The 24,045-nt window shown below is 41.5% G+C and overlaps 1 protein-coding gene across 1 annotated transcript; it reads right to left on the reverse strand.

Moving 5' to 3' along the window:
- Positions 1-21,833: 21,833 nt before the first annotated feature.
- On the reverse strand, positions 21,834-22,730 carry LOC141618188 (uncharacterized). Its single transcript, XM_074435298.1, has one exon. It carries the CDS (start codon positions 22,728-22,730, stop codon positions 21,834-21,836), a length of 897 nt encoding a protein of 298 aa, XP_074291399.1.
- Positions 22,731-24,045: the final 1,315 nt, after the last annotated feature.

Consider the following 24,045-nt stretch of genomic DNA (forward strand, 5'->3'; position numbering starts at 1 on the left):
TGCCTGTAACCCGTTCGAATTCCACTTTATACCTCGGTCAAATCAAAGCACAAAGCAGCGTTTGACATAGGTACTAAAGATAAGGAAACCGTCCCTCTTTAGCATCCTATCTCTAGAATGACTCTCGTACTGTAACACCCCCATACTCCAAGTGCCTTACCAGGACCACTTAGGTATGAAGACATTACCATCTCGGTTACCCGAGGCAATGATAATCAAACAACAATAAAGAAACAACGTTTATTATAAATAATTTAGCGAATAGTTACAATCCTCAAAACCAAACCAAAAGTACGATACATTATTTCAAAATGACTGTTCTAACTGAAATGTAAATAAACTAAAGGCTACAGCGGAAGACTCCTATCATTATGTCGTGGCATCCCAGCTATCCCAGTACTCATCTCAATACCTGCTCAATATCTGCTCACCATCCCCGAATGGATCACCGCAGGTTTACAAAACAACACCGGGGTCAGTACTAATCACACAATCAATATGTATAACAACAATAAGATACACAGACAGCTTTAACTGTCACACACACACACACACAACCAACCAATTCCCATCACCTCAATACTGACTGTCCACTAGACCAGCCCTGCCAGTGGGGGACCGCAGCCGTACCCACCAAATCCCCGCTCCACATAGTGAGCGATAACCCTGTCCATTAATGTGCACATCCCCTTTCGTGGCGGGTTCCACGAAGGGCGAAACTAGGGCGTGAAGTCACTCCCGCAAGTGACCCCACTCAGCCGAGGCCACGCCTCGCGAACCATCAACAACGATCACAACCACAATCACAGTACAATTATTATATCAAACAACCAAATACAATACATCAACCAATATCCCATTATGGGATTAATGCGAGTAGGAAATCCTACCGGTATGCACACAATCGACGGTCTCTCACCGCCGAGTAAAAAAGCCTCTTCTATGAACCCTCCTCCTATCATATAACACATAGAGGCTACACATCACATACTACACATAAAAACCCCCAATCTCTAAATTAGGGTTTAACCAAATCGAAGGAAATACAATAAAAAGGGTACGTAGATCTTACCCTCGACGCAAGGAACCCAACGATATAAACAACGACAAGAACTGACCGTCTGAACTCCGGGAATTGTTAAGAATGCGATTAGGAAGATGAACTTGTTGCTTTCTTTCTTAAACAGGAAATTAGGTTTTGTAAAAGTGATTTAAAACAATGACGACGAAACTTAAATACCTTAATCGCATAATTAACAAAACCCGAGAAAACTCCCCGTAAAACCGGACACTCGATCGAGTACCCAAGGTACTCGATCGAGTACCCCCTTACTCGATCGAGTGCCCCAGCTACTCGATCGAGTACCCAACAGGTCAGAAACTATTTTATTTCGCAACTTACCCTTTCTCGATAGAGTAAGGGCTACTCGATAGAGTATCCCAAGACTTATAAATACGGAGTATTACAGTCTTCCCTCCTTAAAAGGAACTTCGTCCCCGAAGTTCAAACCACTACTAAACAAAGGTACTCCCATAACCTTCCCGACTCAGCAACCAAAACAAAATTCCACATAGAACATGATACTAACCCAACTCATCCCGACAAACATCCCGACACAGCATATAAAAGGGATATAAAACTCTTAAAAACTGTTCGCGATCATCTCCTACCCCCCTAAAAGAAACAAGGTTACGTCCCCGTAACCATACATACCTGATCAAAAAGGAAAGGGTAACGCTCTTTCATAGCTTCCTCTGGCTCCCATGTAGCTTCCTCGGTCTCGTGGTTAGACCACAGGATCTTAAGCAAAACTGTCTCACCACTCCTAGTCTTTCTAACCTTTCGGTCTAGAATCTGCTTAGGCACCTCAAGATATGATAAGGACTCATCTAGCTCTAGGCTCTCTACCTCCAGCACATGTGACGGGTCACTCACATACTTCCGCAGCTGCGATACATGAAACACATTATGCACTCTCTCTAACGCAGCTGGTAAAGCCAGACGATAAGCAACTTCCCCAACTCGCTCTAAGATCCCATAAGGCCCTATAAACTTCTGACTTAACTTGCCTTTCTTCCCAAATCTCATAACCCCGCGCATAGGAGACACTTTCAAAAGAACCTTGTCCCCAACTTGAAACTCTATGTCCCGACGATGTAGATCTGCATAACTCTTTTGTCGATCCTGGGCTGCTCTCATCCGTTCCCTGATCATCTTAATCTGTGCCACCATCTCATGCACCATCTCTGGTCCTAAAACCACCTTTGCCTCAAAGACTATCGTCCCAACAGATTGGACTCCTACATCTCCTCCCATACAAAGCCTCAAATGGTGCCATACCTATACTGGTGTGATAGCTGTTATTGTAAGAGAATTCTATCAAGTCCAACCTCTGCTCCCAGCTACCACCAAAATCCATCACGCAAGCTCGCAACATATCCTCAAATGTCTTGATTGTTCTCTCAGTCTGCCCGTCTGTCGCAGGATGAAATGCTGTACTCATCTTCAAAGTTGTTCCCAACGATTCCTGCAACTCCTTCCAAAACCTCGATATAAACCTCGCATCTCTGTCAGACACTATGTCCTTAGGGACTCCATGTAACTTAAGCACGTTCTTTCGATAGGCCATAGCCAATTGTGCCTTAGTCCATGTATCTTTCATTGGAACAAAGTGGCGACTTGGTCGACGATCCACTATCACCCAAATCATGTTGTTACCTTGTTGACTCTTTGGCAAACCCACAATGAAATCCATGGAAATGGATTCCCACTTCCACTCAGGCACCTCTAAAGACTGAATCTTACCTTGTGGTCGTCGCTGTTCCCCTTTAACTCTCTGGTATGTCAAACAACGGGACATAAACTCAGCTGTCTCTTTCTTCATCCCAGGCCACCAAAACGTTTTCTTCAAATCCTTGTATAGCTTGTCTCCACCTGGATAAACTGAATATGGTGTGCAATGTGCCTCTGTCATGATAGTCTTTTTCAACTCCTCATCATTAGGAACACACCACCTACCATCAAACCTCAAACTACCGTCTGTATGAATAGAAAATCGGGACACTGTCCCTTTCTCTACTCCAGCTCTCCACTCCACTATCTTAGGATCCAAAGCCTATTTATCCCGAATATTATCATAAAACTCAAGCTGTACTGTCATATCACCCATGGCATCTCCTTTCTGCATCATATGTATCCCAAAACTCGCTACCTCATCTCTCAGCCTCATCAAAGATAGAGCTGTACACAGGGAATGTACACTCTTCCTACTCAAAGCATCAGCTACAACATTGGCTTTCCCTTCATGGTAGATGATTTCCATGTCATAATCGCCAATCAGCTCCATCCACCTCCTCTGTCTCATGTTCAACTCCTTCTGCGTGAAAATGTACTTGAGGCTCTTGTGATCAGAAAATACCTTAAAGATTGCTCCATAAAGGTAATGTCTCAAAATCTTGAGAGCAAACACCACTGCACCCAACTCCAGATCATGAGTAGGGTAGTTCTCCTCATAAGGCTTCAATTGTCTAGAAGCATAGGCAATCACTTTGCCATTCTGCATCAACACACATCCCAGCCCATTCTTCGAGGCATCTGTATAAACCTCAAAGTTCTCGCTCCCTTCAGGCAATGCTAAGACAGGAGCTATGGTCAAACGCTCCTTTAATGTTTGGAACGCCGTCTCACAACTCTCATCCCAACGAAACCTGCTCTCTTTCCTCATCAACGCGGTCATCGGTCTAGCTATCTTGGAGAAATCTTTCACGAACCGTCTGTAGTATCCAGCTAAACCCAAGAAACTCCTAACCTCAGCAACATTCTTGGTGCTTCCCACTTTTCACCGCCTCAATCTTCGCCGGATCAATGACTACCCCATCTTTAGAGATTACATGCCCCTTAAAAGCAACTTTCTCTAACCGAACTCACACTTGGATAGTTTAGCATACAACTCATGATCCCTCAAAGTCTGCAACACGATCCTCGGATGCTCCTCATGCTCCTCCTTAGTCTTAGAGTAGACTAAGATATCATCGATAAACACCACTACAAACGGGTCCAAGAACGTCTCAAGATTCTATTCATCAAATCCATAAACACCGCCGGCGCATTAGACAACCCAAACGGCATCACCACATACTCATAATGGCCATACCTCGACGTGAAAGTTGTCTTTGGTATGTCCACCTCTCTAATCTTCACCGGATGGTACCCCGACCTCAAATCAATCTTAGAAAAGACTGTTGCACCACTCGGCGATCAAACAGGTCATCTATCCTTGGCAAAGGATACTTGTTCTTTATCGTTACACGGTTCGGCTCCCCCGTAATCTATGCATAACCTCAAACTCCCATCTTTCTTCTTCACGAAAAGAACGGGTGCTCCCCACGGCGATACACTTGGTCTAATGTATCCCTTCCCTATCGAGATCATACAATCGCTTCCTAAGCTCCTCCATCTCCTTAGGACCCATACGGTATGGTGCCTTAGAGATTGGCCCCGTCCCCGGCTTCAACTCAACGGTGAAATCTATCTCCCTCTTCGGTGGCAACCCCGGAATCTCCTCTCGGAAAAACATCTCGCAAACTCCCCACCACTGGTATCTCATCAATCGTCGGACTCTCTATCCGATCATCTCTCACATGGCACGGGATCGAGGACATCCCTTCCTCGATAAGACTTCAAGGTAACAATGCAATCAACTTAACTTTGGGTTTGACTAGAAACCCACGATAAGACACACTAACACCCTTAGGACCTCTTAAAGACACTTTCTTTTGATGACAGTATATCTTAGCTTTATACTTTCCTAACCAATCCATCCCAACTATCATCTCAAAACCGTTAAAAGGAAACTCTAGCAAGTCTACGGGGAAATCAACTTGCCCAACTATCAAAGATACATCCCTGAACAATCTCCCACACGATACAGACTCACCCGAAGGTATGAAAACTTGCTCACTAACAGACTCATATACTCTCAAACCCAATTGTTTTACATGACTCGAAGACACAAACGATTGAGAAGCCCCCGAATCAAACAAAACAAAGGTAGGAATACCATTAACAAGGAATGTACCGGTGATAACGTGCGCATCTTCCTCATCTGCTTTCTTCTCCATCATGAATAACTTGCCCCTTTGGTCTTCCGCCCACCTCCTGGGACAAGACTAGGCCGATGTGGTCGCTTAGCACCGACCCTTGATTGTTGTTGTTGTTCGCTGGTGGTTTCGATAAGAATTACCGCCGTTGCGGTTGCCTCCACTCGGTAACTCGACTTCCCGGTTTGGCCATGATCCGGCCCGGTCTGTTGCTCGAAGCTCGCGCAGTCCGGAAAGATCTCGGTGCACTTGTGCACTCATGTCTCTTGTGGCCTACACCACCACAACTATAGCAGGTCACTCCCCAACTATTACTCACACTTCCACGGCCACGCCCAAAGGAAGCCCCAAAGATCGAACCCGGACCGGAAGAAAATCCCTTAGGCGATTGTGGTTGCCTTTCTTGTGATTAGATTGGCCACCACCCTCGCTCTCAGACTTCCTCTTCTCACCACCTAACCTCTCCTGAGCCATCTCCACCAACCTCTCAGCTCTCCCAGCTCTCTCATAAGCTTCCTTAACATCAGTAAGGATTCCCACGGGTAACTTATCCATAATCTTAGGGGTCAACCCCCTCTCAAACCTCAATGCCAGATTCTCCTCACTCAAACCCATATCCTCGGCATACCTAGACTTCTCATTGAACGACTGTAGTACTCACCCACGGACATCTCAAAGTCATCTTAAAACCATCAAACTCTTCTCTCATCTTACTCCTCACATGTTCCAGTACGAACTCCTTCCTCACGACCCTACGAAACTCCTCCCAAGGTATAGCGGGTAAGCCTTGGTTTGTATATATCTCCTTAGCACTCACTTTCACTTGAATCCCACCACTTGCCTCTTTGCCTCCCTCGGATAGAACGCACTGTTCCACCCTCATCTCATCGGGACAAGTGAACCAAATCTAATATGTTCTCCATCTCTCTCAGCCAACTATCAAGAAGGTTAGGTTCCCCAACTCCCTTGTATTCTTTCGGGTTAAACCTCGCAATGTAAAGGCTGATTTTCGAATGATCAACCTCCTTCTCCTTATCCTTATTCTTGTCCTCATTCACTTTCTTTAGGGTCTCAGTAAGAGCATCCTGGTGCTCTAAAATCTTAACGATGTCATCCACGGTCATAAGCTCAGCTCTCGCATACAAAGCAGTTCTCTTGGGCGGCATCTTGAAACTATACATATATAAGAACGGGTAGATATGAACATACGTACTAAACTTCAAAACACGAAAACACGCCAACCAGAACCCACTCGATCGAGTTCCCAAACACACTCGATCGAGTAACGGGCTACTCGATCGAGTGCCCCACGTACTCGATCGAGTACCCAAACATCAGACCCCAAACAGACCTTCTGATCTCTTACCTACTCGATCGAGTATCTAGGCTACTCGATCGAGTGACCCCCTACTCGATCGAGTACCCCTAGTTACTCGATTGAGTGCCCCAAAACTCGATTCTGGACTCAAAATCGCCAAAAACCCACCCGATCGAGTCAGTCCCACTCGATCGAGTAACACTAATTCATAAAAGCTACCCGCATGTTACGTCATATGCTAACATGCTAAACTTTATAAACCACATTATATCATAATAAACATGCTACGCATCTTTTCTACTATCTACGAGATCATTTCATCATGTTATTAAATGCCACATTGTAAATCATCCAACATGTTATCATCTCATCAACAAGTTCCCCCCATATCACCATTTTCTTTCACATGCTCAACTTTCTACTTCAACACCCAACAATTAACACATTCCATCACATCCGTACACAAGTTAAACAAACACACATACGACTCGACAAACACTTCCCCCATGTGACCGGTTCAAAGTTGTAGGGCGACCCCTGCGACTTTAGGACGTCTCCCAAGCCTTTGCACTAGCTCCTACAACTTTTACCCCGGGTTCATTTTAATTGACTCCCTATGTTCATTAGGTTCATTGGTTACGGGTTTCGGGATCGTCGCTCGATACCATTTGTAACACCCCCATACTCCAAGTGCCTTACCAGGACCACTTAGGTATGAAGACATTACCATCTCGGTTACCCGAGGCAATGATAATCAAACAACAATAAAGAAACAACGTTTATTATAAATAATTTAGCGAATAGTTACAATCCTCAAAACCAAACCAAAAGTACGATACATTATTTCAAAATGACTGTTCTAACTGAAATGTAAATAAACTAAAGGCTACAGTGGAAGACTCCTATCATCATGTCGTGGCATCCCAGCTATCCCAGTACTCATCTCAATACCTGCTCAATATCTGCTCACCATCCCCGAATGGATCACCGCAGGTTTACAAAACAACACCGGGGTCAGTACTAATCACACAATCAATATGTATAACAACAATAAGATACACAGACAGCTTTAACTGTCACACACACACACACACAACCAACCAATTCCCATCACCTCAATCTCGACTGTCCTTTGGACCAGCCACTCGCCGATGGGGGACCGCGACCATACCCACAAATCCCCGCTCCACATAGTGAGCGATAACCCTGTCCATTAATGTGCACATCCCCTTTCGTGGCGGGTTCCACGAAGGGCGAAACTAGGGCGTGAAGTCACTCCCGCAAGTGACCCCACTCAGCCGAGGCCACGCCTCGCGAACCATCAACAACGATCACAACCACAATCACAGTACAATTATTATATCAAACAACCAAATACAACACATCAACCAATATCCCATTATGGGATTAATACTGAGTAGGAAATCCTACCTGGTATGCACACAATCAGACGGTCTCTACTGCTGAGTCAAAAAGCCTCTTCTATGAACCCTCCTCCTATCATATAACACATAGAGGCTACACATCACATACTACACATAAAAACCCCCAATCTCTAAATTAGGGTTTAACCAAATCAAAGGAAATACAATAAAAAGGGTACGTAGATCTTACCCTCGACGCAAGGAACCCAACGATATAAACAACGACAAGAACTGACCGTCTGAACTCCGGGAATTGTTAAGAATGCGATTAGGAAGATGAACTTGTTGCTTTCTCTCTTAAACAGGAAATTAGGTTTTGTAAAAGTGATTTAAAACAATGACGACGAAACTTAAATACCTTAATCGCATAATTAACAAAACCCGAGAAAACTCCCCGTAAAACCGGACACTCGATCGAGTACCCCCTTACTCGATCGAGTGCCCCAGCTACTCGATCGAGTACCCAACAGGTCAGAAACTATTTTATTTCGCAACTTACCCTTACTCGACAGAGTAAGGGCTACTCGATAGAGTACCCCAAGACTTATAAATACGGAGTATTACACGTACGCCCTGGATAAGGTCGTCCACTATCCAAAGTTTCTGAGTAAGAGGTGAAGGTACGTATTGGGAAGCCCTTTAATCAGACACCCAATCCCGCCCGCGTTTAGCGGCCTCTACTGATCGATCTTAGTTGGTTGAATGCAAAAGTTGATAAAACGGTTTAAATACATGAATGCACATCCAATGACTTAAACCTAACATGTGAGAGCTTTCTAAGTCGGTTGATTTAATCCAAGTATCAAGTATAAGATGTCGAGTTGGATTAATGGTTGATTTGCATGCAAGACGGAAATTAAACATCCATTTACCGTATTAGGTTTAGGGTGCATAACATGATCCATTTGTCTTAGTAAGGCATTTTGCAAATATGGTTTTGGATAATCAAATAGTCGTCTGATCCGTCCTATATCCGGGTTAACCGGAGTCGGGATCGTCCTAGACTAATGCTAGAAGGGAACAGGCCATGTACCAGTTGGATACATGAGGCGCGAGCCAGCCGGCGGTGTAAGGGGCCTCCCTCTGGTTTTGAAAATGAGAAATGGAGAGCCTGTTTAGGCGCGGGTTAGCCCACGGTTTATGTGCTGTGTTCTGACCTTTTAGAAAACGTTATAAAACGTGTTGGAAATGGGTATTTGAACCCGGTTTGATTTGAAGGGGTCGTTTAGACCGCATTTGTTGATTTGAAGAACTAGACTCGAATAATCATCATTATTTAATAATATTCGGTGTCGGGTTCAATTTGACAAACTTGACATGAATAGTTTTGAAAATGATTATGGACTAATTGTTTTAAGTCCATTTGAATGTAATTAGTCGGTACTCATCATCGTACCCGGGTTAAAATTCGGCATGGTATGTAGAACCAAGGATGACTTTGTGTTGGTGACTAATATGTTTATTTGAAAATGTAAAGAAATGAAATAAAAGGCTTTAAAATACCTTCTAAATGTCATTAACCAAATATTATCACCGAAACACGGATTTAACCGTCATGGTATGAAGAACCAAGGGTGAAAAATGCTTTATGGTTAAAACATGTGGAATAAAACAACAAAGGTTCGAAAATATCTGAAATGGTGAAAACCGATTACAAATATGAAAAATAGATTAAGGGAAATGACGATAACAAACACGGTTGATCTCTGGTCTGAATACCCCATTTAGGCGCGAGCTAGTTGGCGACCTAAGGGGCTTCTGCCTTAGACCAAAAATCAGTTTTGGCTCGTTTATTCCATGTTTTGGTTCATGTTATGCATGTTTTTGCATGTTAGAGTCATGAAGCAAATGAAAACATAATAAAAGAGGATTTTTACACCCTCATACTTACATGTTTGGTTATGGCGAGTGACCGACGTAAGTGTAACAACTCGTTTGATCGGAAAAAACTCGGTTTAAAACCGTTTTGGTAAGTAAAAGAGTGTTTTAAAAGTTTAGTGATGGTGTAGTGGTCGAAGTGGTCGGTCAAGTGATTTAATGCACGATGACGGTACCAAAAAATGTGTAAGGCTCGTGTTTGCGATCGCTAGGTCGTAAATACGTGTCGGGTTGTGACTTAAGAAGTCGAGTCGAGAATTTTAAGGTAGAAAAGAGGGGGCGGACACTCGCGTGACTCTCAAATGGGTGGCATTTGAGGGGTATTTATAGAAGAATGAGTGGTTGTGTGAGTTTTGAGCGACGTGGCCACCTGGGCTGCTCAAAGAGGCGCGAGCCACGTCGCGGGTCTTCGAGCTGTGTTGTCACTTTCACAACAAACGCAATCATGATTTGTTCTATCCTAGGTTTTGTAGTCACATGTTTGGTACTTGACCATTCATGAATCCGGGAAAACTTAAGGTAGAAGGTTTGAAATGTTTGTTTTTGGTGGTTGACTCGGTTTGACTCGTTGTTGGAGTCAGGATTTGAATTTTCGAGTCGGTTTTTGGTCCGGTGTCGGTTTTGACTCTAGTTAGTGTCATTGTGACCCCGTCGTCGTGTATTAAACACTCCAGGTAGTTTTGAAATGTTTTGAGATGTTTTATTTTCGAAATCGTTTTAAGTTTTCCGACGTAAAGTTGTACACAAACTTTCGATCAAACGCCGCGATTCCAAAACATGTTGTAGTCCGATAATCATCGGGTGTTTGTTGGAGTCTCAACAGATACTGTGTATCTACAGCTTAACTAGTGGGAAACAATCAAGGAGGGGCATAAGGATCTAATATGGAGTGCAATTTTTGTCAAGGTCCACACCTGATGGAGACTTGCCCCATCATGGAAGAACATGGGATACGCAAGGAGAATTTGAGTGCCATGATGCATGGTCAATATAACTCTAGGAACCCCAATGGGGGAGGGTATTACAAGTATGGCCCACGTGGCGACACTTACAACATTAGGTCAAGGGACAATCCAAGCCTTAGTTGGGGAGGAGATACTTCAAAGAGTTTCCAAAATGGCTAATTCAACCATTTGAGGAACCAAAATTCACAAGGTCCCAATCCAAATTACCAAAGATGCCAAAACTTTCAACAAGGAAAAGGAGGATCTTTCCAATTTGGTAACCAAGGTCACCAAGGCAACCATAAGAATTTTCAAGGGGGAGGTTACTCCTCTCAAGGAGATGAAGATTTATCCACCAAGGAGATGTTTAAGATGCTTATGAAAGGGCAAGCCGAGATAACCAAGAGGTTTGACAAGATGGATGCGGATAAAATCTCAAGTGATGCAAGGGTGAAGAATCTTGAGATCCAACTTGGCCAAATTGCACAAGAAATGGCCAAGAACAATAAAAAGAACTCCAACTCAATTCCATCTACAACATTTCCTCCAAAGGAAAATGCATGTGCAATGACAATGAGGAAGGGGAGAACTCTAGGATCTCCCCCAAAGAAGAAGAGAAAGGCAAAGTCACATGAGAGGGTCATGGACATTGAAGAGCAAATTGAAGAAGAGCTTGTGATTATATTGAAAAAGAAAAAGAGACACCCTCCAAAGCTAATGGAGAAGAAGTGAAGAGTCCATTGAGCAATGACAAAGGAAAGAAAGAAACCAACAACACCAAAGATCATATTGAGGAGATCGAAAGAGAATATGTTGTGGAGGTACCTTTTCCTAATGCTCTCACACATTCTAAGAGGTTTGAAAGATATGAGGATCTCTATGAAACCTTTAGGAAGTGTGAAGTAAACATCCCTTTACTAAATCTTTTGAAAGGTGTTCCGAGGTATGCAAAGTTTCTCAAGGAACTTTGTACACCTAGGAGAAACCCATGGAAGGGAACCCAAAAAGTAAGGGTAAGTGAACATGTCTCCGCCATATTTAAAAAATCACTTCCCAAAAAGTGTGGCGACCCGGGAATGTTCACCATACCATGCTCTATTGGGGACAAGAGTTTTACTCATGCTATGTTAGACCTTGGTGCATCAATCAATGTTATGCCCTATGCCCTCTATGAGACCTTGGGACTTCCACCATTGAATAAAACCGACGTAGTGATCCAACTTGCAGATCGCTCAAACATATACCCAAATGGAATGGTGGAGTATGTGTTGGTAGAGGTAGATCACTTAACCTTCCCGGCCGAATTCTATGTTCTTGACATGGAAGCCGACTCGAGGGCCACTCCGATCCTTTTGTGGAGGCCTTTCATGAAAACCTCTAAAACAAAAATTGATGTGTCTAATGGAAATCTCACTATGGAATTTGACAGAAAGAAACTCACATACAACATCTATGATGCTATGAGACAACCTAGCGATTCACATTCATGCTATTTCTTGAACATTATTGAACCAATTGTCTCTCAAGTGTATACATTTTGTCAAAGGGATCCTCTTAAGGTAGCCCTCACTAACAATTTAGAGCAAGAAGGCTTGCGTGTGGTGTTGTCTCATAATTTTCAGGAATGCTATGAAGACTTGGAGAAAGAAGAGCCCCTAGTTGGGGAGATGGAAATTGAGAATAGTAAAAACAAGCAGCCGACTCCAACGGAAAGCGCAGCCTGCGCAGGAGAACGCAGCCTGCGCAATTGGCTGGACTCCCGAACAACTAGCCTTGCTCAACTCCTTTAATCAACAATGCCCCTTCCTCCCTCTTGAAGCCAATCTAGAGAGACCCTTACCCTCCACCATAAAACCACCAAAACATGAACCGAAACCTCTTCCGAATCACCTCAAGTACATATTCTTGGGAGCAAACAATACTCTTCCATTGATCATCTCAAACCAACTCAAAAGGGAGCAATATGAGAGGTTAGTTACCATGTTAAAAGAGCATAAGGAAGCTTTTGGGTGGAGCATTGCCGATATTAAGGGAATAAGTCCAAGTACTTGCATGCACAAGATTCGGTTGGAGAAAGAGGCTAAGCCCGTAAGACAACCTCAAAGAATACTCAATCCACCCATGATGGAGGTGGTGAAAGAGGAAGTCATTAATCTCCTTCAAATGGGAATCATCTACCCCATTAGTGATTCCCAATGGGTAAGTCCTACTCAAGTTGTGCCAAAGAAATGAGGGGTGACGGTAATCAAAAATACCCAAGGGGCATTGATCTCCACCCGTTTAAAAACGGGATGGAGGGTATGTATTGATTATGGGCGCCTCAATCAAGTCACTTTGAAGGACCATTTTCCCCTACCCTTTCTAGATCAAATGCTAGAGAGGTTAGGTGGGAAAGAGTACTATTGTTTTTTGGACGGGTACTCCGGGTATTTTCAAATCCCCATTCACCCGGAGGTTCAATCCAAAACAACCTTTACTTGCCCATTTGGTACTTATGCTTACCGCCACATGCCCTTTGGATTGTGCAATGCCCCCGGCACTTTCCAACGATGCATGATGAGCATTTTTTTGGACTATGTGGAGCGTATTTTGGAAGTCTTCATTGATGACTTCACCATCCATGGGGACTCATTTGACTCATGTCGAGACCACCTCGCTGTGGTCCTATCACGGTGCATAGACTCTCACCTCATATTAAATTTTGAAAAGTGTCACTTAATGGTGAGTAGCGGAATCGTGTTAGGACATATAGTGTCGAAAAGAGGGATTGAGGTGGATACGGCAAAGGTTGATGTGATTAAGACCTTGCCGTACCCATCTAATACTCGAGACGTGAGGTCGTTCTTGGGACAAGCGGGTTTCTATCGAAGGTTTATTAAGGAATTCTCCAAAATCGCTAACCCCTTGTGAAAACCTTTGCGCAAGGATGTGGAATTTGTGTTTGATGATCATTGTAGGGAAGCATTTGACTTGTTGAAGGAGAGACTTATATCGGCCCCAATCATGTGAGCACCCAAGTGGGATCGGCCTTTTGAGATCATGACCGATGCATGCGATTTTGCCATTGGAGTCGTATTGGGACAAAGGGATGACAAAGCTTCATATTTCATTCAATATGCCTCGTCCCTTCTCAGCGATGCCCAAAGGAATTACACTACAACCGAGAAGGAATTCTTGGCGGTAGTATATGCTCTAGAGAAGTTCCGATCATGCTTACTAGGAGTCAAGGTAATTGTCTATACCGATCACAAGTCCATCACTCAACTTGTGAGCAAGAAAGACACCAAACCAAGACTAATGAGGTGGGTTCTCCTACTAAGTGAATTTGACATAGAGATAAGAGAGAAAAAGGGATTGGCAAATCTGGTGGCTGGCCACCTAAGTCGACTACAACTTAATGATCAACAAATGCAACGAATGGGGGTGGTTGATGGGAGTTTACCTCATGAATCTCTTTATAAATTGAGGATGACGGAGCCATGGTATGCCAACTTGGTAAACTACATGGTGACTAAAAAGTTTCCAACTTCTTTGTCATCAAGTCAAAGAAATAAGATCAAGTCCGATGCCCGATTCTACATATGGGATGACCCTTATCTATGGAAGATGTGCCAAGACCAAGTCAGCCGAAGATGTGTGCCGGATGTAGAGATACCACCCATCCTTAATCATTGCCATGAATATGCTTGTGGAGGCCACTTTGGACCCCAAAGGACGACTCAGAAGATTCTTGAAAACAGGTTCTATTGGCCAAACATCTTTAAAGATGCTCACATCTTCACAAAGACTTGTGACAAGTGCCAACGGGTTGGGAACATATCAAGGAAAAATGAAATGCCTCAACAACCCTTTCTATACTTGGAAGCCTTTGATGTGTGGGGGATATACTTCATGGGACCATTCCCCAAATCGGATGGCTATCTCTATATTCTATTGGCGGTAGACTATGTTTCAAAGTGGGTTGAGGCCATACCAACTAGGAATGATGATGCAAGAACGGTCTTAAGCTTTGTTCAAAACCCTATCTTCTCGAGGTTTAGCTATCCAAGGGCGTTGATAAGTGACCGGGGCACTCACTTTTGCAATCGGATTATGGAGGGGTTGTTAAAGAAGTACGGGGTCGTGCACAAAGTCTCCACCGCTTACCACCCACAAACAAATGGGCAAGCGGAAGTGTCTAATATAGAGATCAAGGGTATCTTACAAAAAACAGTGAACCCCGTTAGGAAAGATTGGAGTCAAAGGTTGAATGACGCTCTTTGGGCGTACCTCACCGCTTACAAGACACCAATTGGTATGTCCCCGTACCGCCTCATTTATGGAAAGGCATGTCACCTTCCTTTGGAAGTGGAGCATAAAGCCTATTGGGCCATTAAATCTTTCAACCAAAACATAGATGATGCGGGCCTCCATCGGAAGCTTCAACTTCAAGAAATCGAAGAAATCCGTCTTGACTCTTATGATAATGCCACCATATACAAGGAGAATGCTAGAATATGGCGTGATCGAATGATAAGTCGGCGGGTTTTCAAGGAAGGTACCAAAGTTCTTATCTTCCAAAATAGGCTAAAGTTGTTTTCCGGGAAGTTGAGATCAAGGTGGTTTTGGCCGTTCATTGTAAGAAAAGTCCACCCTCATGGAGCGGTCGAAGTTGAGAACCCAAGCACGGGAAAGATTATCAAAGTGAATGGACAACGACTTAAAGAATACCATTAAGGCATGGAACCACAATTGGTGGAACAAGTCAACTTGGAAGACCCCATTTACCAAACATGATCAAGAGGAACACTAAGTCGAGCCATCGACGTTAAACATACGGCAACCTTTGTAAATACACTCTCTTTAGCGTAGAATTTACCGCTTCCTTGTTCATTTATTTACTTTTAACATGTTTATAAGCATCAAATTGGAAGTTTTGAAAGTTTGTTGAAGTGTTTGAAAGGAGTCGGATGGAAATTTGTGGGAAGCATGCCAAAGTCGTAGTGGAAGTCAAAATGACTCGGGACACCATCTACACGGGTCAAATGAAGAGAAGGCAAAAAAAGAAGGCTAAAAATTCCAACAAAAGAAGAAGTTGAAAGTTGGAATTTCTCACGACATCCAGCGAAAAGCACAGCCTGCGCACAAAAATTGCGCAGCTTGCGCAATGAGCTGCCACGGGTTTGAGACTTAGCCTATTTCACGAAAAGTTTGCCTTCTTCTCTCACAATTTCGAAGGCACTCCTCAACACACATCATTAAAACCCCAAAATTCCACCATCCAACCCCAACAAAACTTCAACAAAAACCCTACCATCATCATCAAATCCATCTCTCAACCAACATAACACCTTCAATCATCTCCCTTTGCATTCAAAAATCTGATTTCTACTCAATTTCGCCCTAAACCCTAACTTTTCAAGCTTTGTGCTCAAGTTTTTTCAAGTGGATTTCTTGGTTATTTGGAGCATTCTTGGAGGGGTTTTGCATTATACATCGATCACCTAGCATTTTAAGTGGATTCGGTGAGGTATAACAACGTTTCCAATCTTTCTTTTTGATTTTTTTACTAGAAATCCGAAAATAGATGCTTTCTAGTTGAAATTTTGGATTGTAATTGTTGATTGTAGTATATAATTGCTAAGACAAACTTGTTTTCTGAGAAAGGGGAGAGGTATTCAACAAACATCATACATTTCCACCTTCTTGAGTTAGTGCATAGAAGGTGTTTGTTGAATTGCCTCAAAGAGAGCAAAACAGTTTTGAGTGTTTTTGTTGGTATTGTTGTACTCCTTCTTGCTAGGTACAATGGTTTTTGGAAAAAGAAAAACTCAACAAGGGGAGGGAAGTGCTCCCAAAGTGTTTAACGGGGATGAGGGACTCAATGCCGAACACAAGAAAATCTTCCGAAAACTTGAAAAAGAAAACCTTATACCCATCACAAAATTCCTTCATCGTGACACCCTTCGACTATTAGGACTAGAGGAACTCACTTTCCAACTCTTGAGTCGGGTGGGGTTAGAAAAATACATGGACCTTTATGATGACACTTTCCGATCTTTCACTCTTGAATTCTTATCCACCATCTCAAAAACGGGGGAGGGAGCAAATGAGCGAGTGAATTTCCGACTTCACAAAGTGTGGCACACCATTACATTTGATGAGGTCCGAGAGGTTTTGAAAATCACAAAAAGGCCTTCCCCGGTTAACCCACCTAAGGGCAAGCTTAATAAAGTTTGGTGTCATCTCACGGGGAGACAAACATAAGATCATAATGACAAACTCTCCGCCATCACCAACCCCATCATCCGTATCTTAACAAGGAGTTTAGTTTGTTGGTTCTTCTCTATGGGAGAGCCAACAATAGTTAGTGACTCGGTGAGGGAGTGCATTTGGACCATGCTCCCGGAGGGGGAAGGAGTGCCGGATTGGGCAAGACTCTTTGTTGATTCGTGTTTGAAGCATAGGAAGAGGAGGGGAGGTAACATTAATGGTGGGGGTTTAATCACCCTCTTTGTGGAAAAATATGTGGGGGAAACATCGGATAACCAACACCCCGTTTGGGTAAATCATTTTTACAATACGCAAGGACTTGAAGAAACACACATGATCCAAGTCCTTGATGCCATCAATTTTCAATGCAATTGGTTGGGAGTGGGGAAAACTCCTTATATGATTCTACCTCGGGATGGCCCGATTCCTAATGGTACCCATGCCGTCCACTTCTATTGCCCGACCAACACACATCAATGACAAGAGCCAAGGGTACAAAGAAGAAGGCTAAAAACACCCTCAGTTGTCTACATTGATAGTGAACAGCAAAGGGAAATAGGGAGGATTGAGAGTGACCCGCTTATCTAAGACACCCCAGTGTTTGAGGCGGGGGGGGGAGTTCTAGCACTCCAATCGCCCCTTGGCAACAACAAATGTTTGAATACTTTACTAAGACCCGGGGCACTTTGGAGGCCATTAGTGGGAGAGTTGATAGCTCTTATGCTTGGCAACAACAACAAGCGCCAAGACTTGAGAGTTTAGATCAATGGAGGGTAGCTAGCATGGAGCACCAATGATTGAGTGCGGAGGCCGAGAGGGCACAAATGAGTATGCTTGAGGGGATTGCCAAACGGCAAGAGGAGACCTTTGCTTGGCAACAACTAGCCAAGCAAATAGAAGAAAATCAAGCAATGTGGAAGGCCCAAAATGAATGGAGAGAGCAAGCAAGTCATAAATTCAGGGTGCAAAATGAAAGGCACCACCAATATGTGGAAGACTCCTATCATGATGCCCAAGCATAAGAGGACTCCTTCGGTCTCATCTGCGGCCTTTTTGGCATGACCCTCCATTAAAATAAACCCCAATACCAACCAACAATTAGTGAGGCACAAGTTGATGAAGCCTATGAGAGGGCAAAAAGAGTCAGACAAGAAAGATCAAGGAGAAGTAGGAATCAAGGGACATATGAGCAAGGTGAAGGCTCGGGTTCCTTCAACAACCAATCTTGAAGAGGTGATGTTACTCCTCCACATTGAGGACAATGTGGGATCTAAGTGTGGGGGAGTAAGATGATTGTAATATATGTACATTTATCCATTTTGATGCTTCAAAAAAAAAGAAAAAAGAAAAAAAACGAAAATCCCGGCTAGGTGAAAACCCACAAGGGTGGGCACGAAAGGCAAGATTGGGAAGGTGGCTGAGGACGGGATGAAAACCCGAAAGGGTATTACGGGCAAAATGAAGAAATGAGTTGCGAGCCACCATGAGAGGTAAGGAAAAGTTAAGGTGAAAACCCGAAAGGGCGCCTTAAGCAAAATGAGGGATTTTCAACAAAAAAATCGAAAAATTGAAAAATTGTAACACCAAAAAGATGGAGGGATAAGAAGGGATTTAAAAGGAGGGTCTTGGAAGGAGGTCAGGTCTATGATTTAATTTATTTTGAGTCACAAATACTTGTTCCAAATTGGGGGATTTTTGCTTTGGCTACTTTGTTTGTTGATTTGCATAGGTGTGTGGCCAACCAAGTAGCATGATCATACCTTGCTTGGAGTGATAAGGGGTGATATAAGTGGTGTAATGTGATGATTTAGGAGTTATCTAGGCCACTTTACTATCACCTTGGGATAAAGTGAGAGTGGCCATCTCTTGCTGGTGATATAAGAAGGATGGAGTTGGAATAAGTCGGAGTTGGTGGTGTGTCATGTCTTTGTAAGAGGGAGCGATAAGGAGGGGGCGTGAGAGAAGAGTTTGTGTAAAACTTCGAGTCTAGATTTTCCGTTTCAATTGGTGGGTTGTTTAAGAGGGAGTTATAAGAAGGTTGTAGTGAGGGAAGAGTGGTCATTTACACCCACACTCACCTATGGACTCATGCAATTGCTTGTTTCGGGTTTTACTCGGGACGAGAAAAAGTCTAAATGTGGGGGTATTTGACAATGTCAAATATGTCGTGTCTAGTTGTGTCCACTAGGTTGTTTATTCAAGTTTTTGAGGCCAAGTTATGCACTAATCTTGGACATGCCGGCTTTCTCTATTTCCATGTAGTTTTGGGTCACAAAGAGCTTAATCTTGGATTGTTCACCTCTTAAGACAAGTCAAGCATCCATGTCAAAGAGTCAAGGTGAAGATTTCATTTTGTATCGACCAAGATAAGAAGCCCGCACCAAACAAGCAATGACAAGTGAAATTTGGAAAGCAAAGGACCAAGCAAAAATTGGAAGTTTTACGATGGAGTCCAGGGCAAAGCGCAGCCTGCGCCCAGACTACGCAGCCTGCGCACTCTGCGCAGCCTGCACAACCTCCAGGAGCCTGCGCATCTCTGTTTTTAAACACGGGCTTAGTTAACAAGTCCGTGTTTTTGGGCTTACTTGAGACGACTTAACCTAGATAGGAGTGCAACCCTATATAAACTCCACATTTTGAAGACCTAGATTATTACATCATTATTAAATAATCACAAAAGACTTGTATGAGAAGAACACTTAGTATTTGGGTAAAAGTTGTAAGCTTTTGTTGGATTTTTATGTCAATCTTTCCACAATCCTTGGTTTCATCCATGGTGATGGAAGGGTAGACCTTTTTCTTGGTGTAATTTGGTTAGACACTACTCTCCTTAAGTTTGTAAGATCCTCTTAATCTTTCCTCAATAATTATTACATATTTCCTTGGTTTCATTGTTTATGTTGGATGTTATTATGTTAGGAATCATGAACCTTGCATGTTAATCATCTTACTATTACAATCCTTGTAGCAAGCTTGCATCTTTATGAAGTTGGATTAAAGTTTGTATCTTTGTGAGTGGAACTTATATGTTAATCTTTGGGATAGTTGGATTAAGCCTCCTAAAGGATTAATCTTGGCACTTTTGTTTGGCTTTTGTTCTTAATGCTCTCTTATGCAAACCTTGTTGTGGTTTTCAATTAGGTGACCATAATAGTAGGACCAACCACTCTAGCTTAGGAGTAAGCAGTCACTATCTTACATTAGTAGTTGAGTAATTGTTGAGGGAAGAAAAAGAGAGGATCTTTATGCTTAGGAAGTAGTTGCTGAGCCTTGTTACACCAAGTTTCCCCCTTATATTGAATCTTGCATACAAGTTGTTTGTTAAATTGTCACAATAGCAAAGTCTCCAATTTTACTCTTTTCCTTGTTTGTTTCCAATCAAATGCCTTTCTCCATTTATGTCATACCACTTGTTTACCATTGTTAATACACATTGTTTGTGATTAGTCTAAATTGTTGAGTCTAAATTGTTGTTAGTATCTTAATTAGTTTATAGAGTCTTTATTAGTATCTCAATTAGTTCACTAGTCAAGTTTTAGTTGTTAGACCTTCTCTTGGGTTCGACCCTTACTTATGCTATACTACTATTCTTAATTGCATAGTGTAGAGTTGAGTTTGGTTTTATAAATTGTAAATTTGATAGTTAATTCTAGCATTTAACGACCTAGTATTTCGCTAATCAATGTGGTAATTGGCAAGAATGCAATGTCAACGTCATAGATATTCAGGAAGGAATATGTTGGAGTCACACGACCAACTTCCTTGATCTTTACTTATTTGGGGTATGTATCTATTTAAGTGTCTAAAATATTCTCTTTCGAACCTAGTTCTATCCTTAACGATTAAGATAGGTATTTACTTCTTATTTCTCCCACTCACTTAAGAATTTCTACTTCATGAAGACTTATCTTAATATAAATTCCTAGTTAATCCTTCGCAAGGATGAACTCTATTGTGGTATTTGGTCAATCAAAATTTCTGACAAATCAATTTACCAATTTAACATTGTCATGTTCTTAACAACTTAAGTGTTTGATGACAAGTGTTTAGCTTGAGCAATAAGACTTTTGAACCATATTTTGACTAATCATTACCTCTAGTCATATTTCTTCACAAGAAATCATACATAGGCATGTTAGGAATTTTAAGATGCTAATCTTATATGACATATATAGGTCACCTCCTATCGAGTTCTATGGAATAGAACGATTCCTATGGAACTAGTCCATGCCTTATTTAAACGGTTCATTTGAGGATTTAGAAATAGATTATACTTGTCATTAGTAATACTGGTTTAGCGGAGACTCGTGTTATAATCGAATGATATCGTATATGAGTAGGAGCGATGATAAAGAAAAATATAAAACAACGAAATAATAGGAAAAGAAACATTCATCGTTAAAATATGAAAACATTTTAGCATGTTTTTGCATTTATATAATAACCTCCACCCAATTATATAAATGATTCCGAGATTCAAATCCATATTAACTCGGGCACGGGGAAACCGATACATCCCTCATGAATATAACTCGGTGGGTTAACTCTTTAACCGATTCTACAATTAGAACTCTCGGTCGATGAAATTACGTTAAGTTGATCTTCTAGCCCCGGAACATAAGACTAGTCTTCATGTCCCTTTGAGTCCAACCAAACTTCGTGTGTAATAACTTGATATTACCCCACTTACCCAATGAAAAATGAAAGTACCCCGGGAAACCGAATCTACCCCAAATATCAAAGGGATTCATGGTTCCTACTATTTGGGAAGGCTAATCTCAATTTTAAATATGTGAGAGGTCTTGTCGATTTTTTTTTGGTGGAATGTTAATTCTTATATTGATATAAACTTTGCATTACAACACCAACTCGCTTAGTTTATCAGCTACACTGACTCAACACCATATTATAAGTACTTTAAACAAGGCCTACACTTTCACACCATCTCATAGACTCCCTGTTCTTGACAGTCCAAATTCTATTCCTTACTCTTACACTCAGCTGCTGCTTCATCTGCTTCACAAGAGTCGTTGGATGACTAACAACAGAGTCAAATTTGCATCTATTCCTGGCCATCCACACATGATAAATAAGTGCTGCCACCGCAGCCCAAATGACCTGCTTTTTCATCAAACACCGAGAAGGAAGCCCCCTGCACCACTCCATACAATTCTGCTTAGGAATACAACACTGCAGCCAATTATTCACCAAGTCTAAACAAACCTGACTGAAAGGACATTCAAAAAAAAGATGCTTCTGAGTTTCAGAATCCAACCCACATAAGTAACAGATAGTATCTCCAGTTCCACCCAAATGCACCAATCTATCTTTCGTATAGAGTCTCCCTTGCATAGCCAACCAGACAATAAATGAATGCTTTGGCACATTCATTCGAATCCAAGCTAACCTATACCACCAGACAGTATCATGAGTACCCATCAACCACTTATAGCCTTCAGCAGGAGTGTAGTTCCCATTATTCGTGCACCACACACTGTTCTGATAACCCAATTTCAGTTTGTCTTTCACTTTGCAAATTTGTCGCCAAGTCCAACTAGTATTCAAAGAAGGAGAATAAGAGAACCAATCTTGTTGTTTAATATACACTTGGTTAACCCATTTAATCCATAAATGATCTGCCTTACTAGCCACCCACCAGGTATATTTGCCAACCACAGCTACATTCCAAACATTGCTATTAATAACACCCAGACCTCCCACCTTCTTATCCTGACAGATTCGATCCCAAGAGATAGGAGGGCTCTTATGATAACTTTCAGTTCCTTCCCACAAAAAATTCCTGTACACATTCATGATCTTAGTAATAATCATTTTGGGTATAAGAAAGATCCTAGCCCAATAGGAATGCAACTGAGTCAGGACATATTTCATTAAGACTAACCTCCCAAAATAGCTTAACTTTCTCATTCCCCATCCTCTAATTTTGCTTACCATCCTCTCAATCAACTTCGAACAGTCACCTACTGATATTCGTTCATGATCTTGTCGATTTATTATCTATCACTTTTATGTGAATTATATTAGTGAACTAACGATAATTATAATTGACACGGTCGAAAAGATGATGTGCAAATATGAAAATGCATGTGATGTTAATGGCGATTTGGCAATGCATGCAAACATATAAAGCAAGCAAATAAAGTAAAATAAATTTCCTAGTATGACCTTTCCTAAAATAGAAAATCTTATATTCTATTACAAATTTGGAAACTAACTCCTTTGGTCCCTCGAATCATCACGTGACACGCTTCCCAAAGATAGACACCGTCTCGATCGGAACTCCTTTTCGAATGGCACCGTCTTTTGGAAACTCCGGAATTACAAATAATTAAATTATAAAATGTATATTGTATTTCCTATTATACATTTGTAAAATAAAATCTAATAAAACAAAATAAAAGTGATACGAGATCACAATAAATTACAACCGAATCAATATTCCCTTACATTACGGGTAATATCGATTAAACTAAGGCCATACTAAGATAAAATTACATAAAAGAAATTACATAAAAGAAATATTACATTCATCAATGGAAAAAAGCAGCATTATAATATGTATCTGACATGCCAATTTAATCTGCCAAATCGCCCTACTTAAATTTTATATCGTATATAATCCGGTTTTATGGAAATGCGTGATAATAACTTATTAAAATCATAAATCAATAATTAAATCAAATGTAAGCCCAAGTTAATTATCCTAACCTTCTTAGGACTCAAAAATTAGTCTTCACTAAACATTTGACAATAATTCAACTTGGTTTTGTATTATTGCTTATTTAAACTTCTCTTAATCATAATAATTATGAAATGATTCCCAATAAATCATAAAAATTTTGAAAAATTCGAAATCACCTTTTTGTAAATACTGGAATATTATCAAGATTCCAAAAACTCAATAAAATTTTCCATCTAAATATTAATAATTTACTTCATTAATAAATCGTATAAATCATAACCTTTACCATTTAATTCCAAATTAAACATAAAAATTATGGAAAAAATCAAAATGAAAATTTTGAACATTCTTAAATAATTTCCAGAACCTGGAAATGGCAAAATTTCAATCAAAAAATTTTGAATTAATTTTTATGACTAATAAAGT

This window comes from Silene latifolia, chromosome X, assembly GCF_048544455.1.
Source record: "Silene latifolia isolate original U9 population chromosome X, ASM4854445v1, whole genome shotgun sequence".
Classification (NCBI taxonomy): Eukaryota; Viridiplantae; Streptophyta; class Magnoliopsida; order Caryophyllales; family Caryophyllaceae; genus Silene; species Silene latifolia.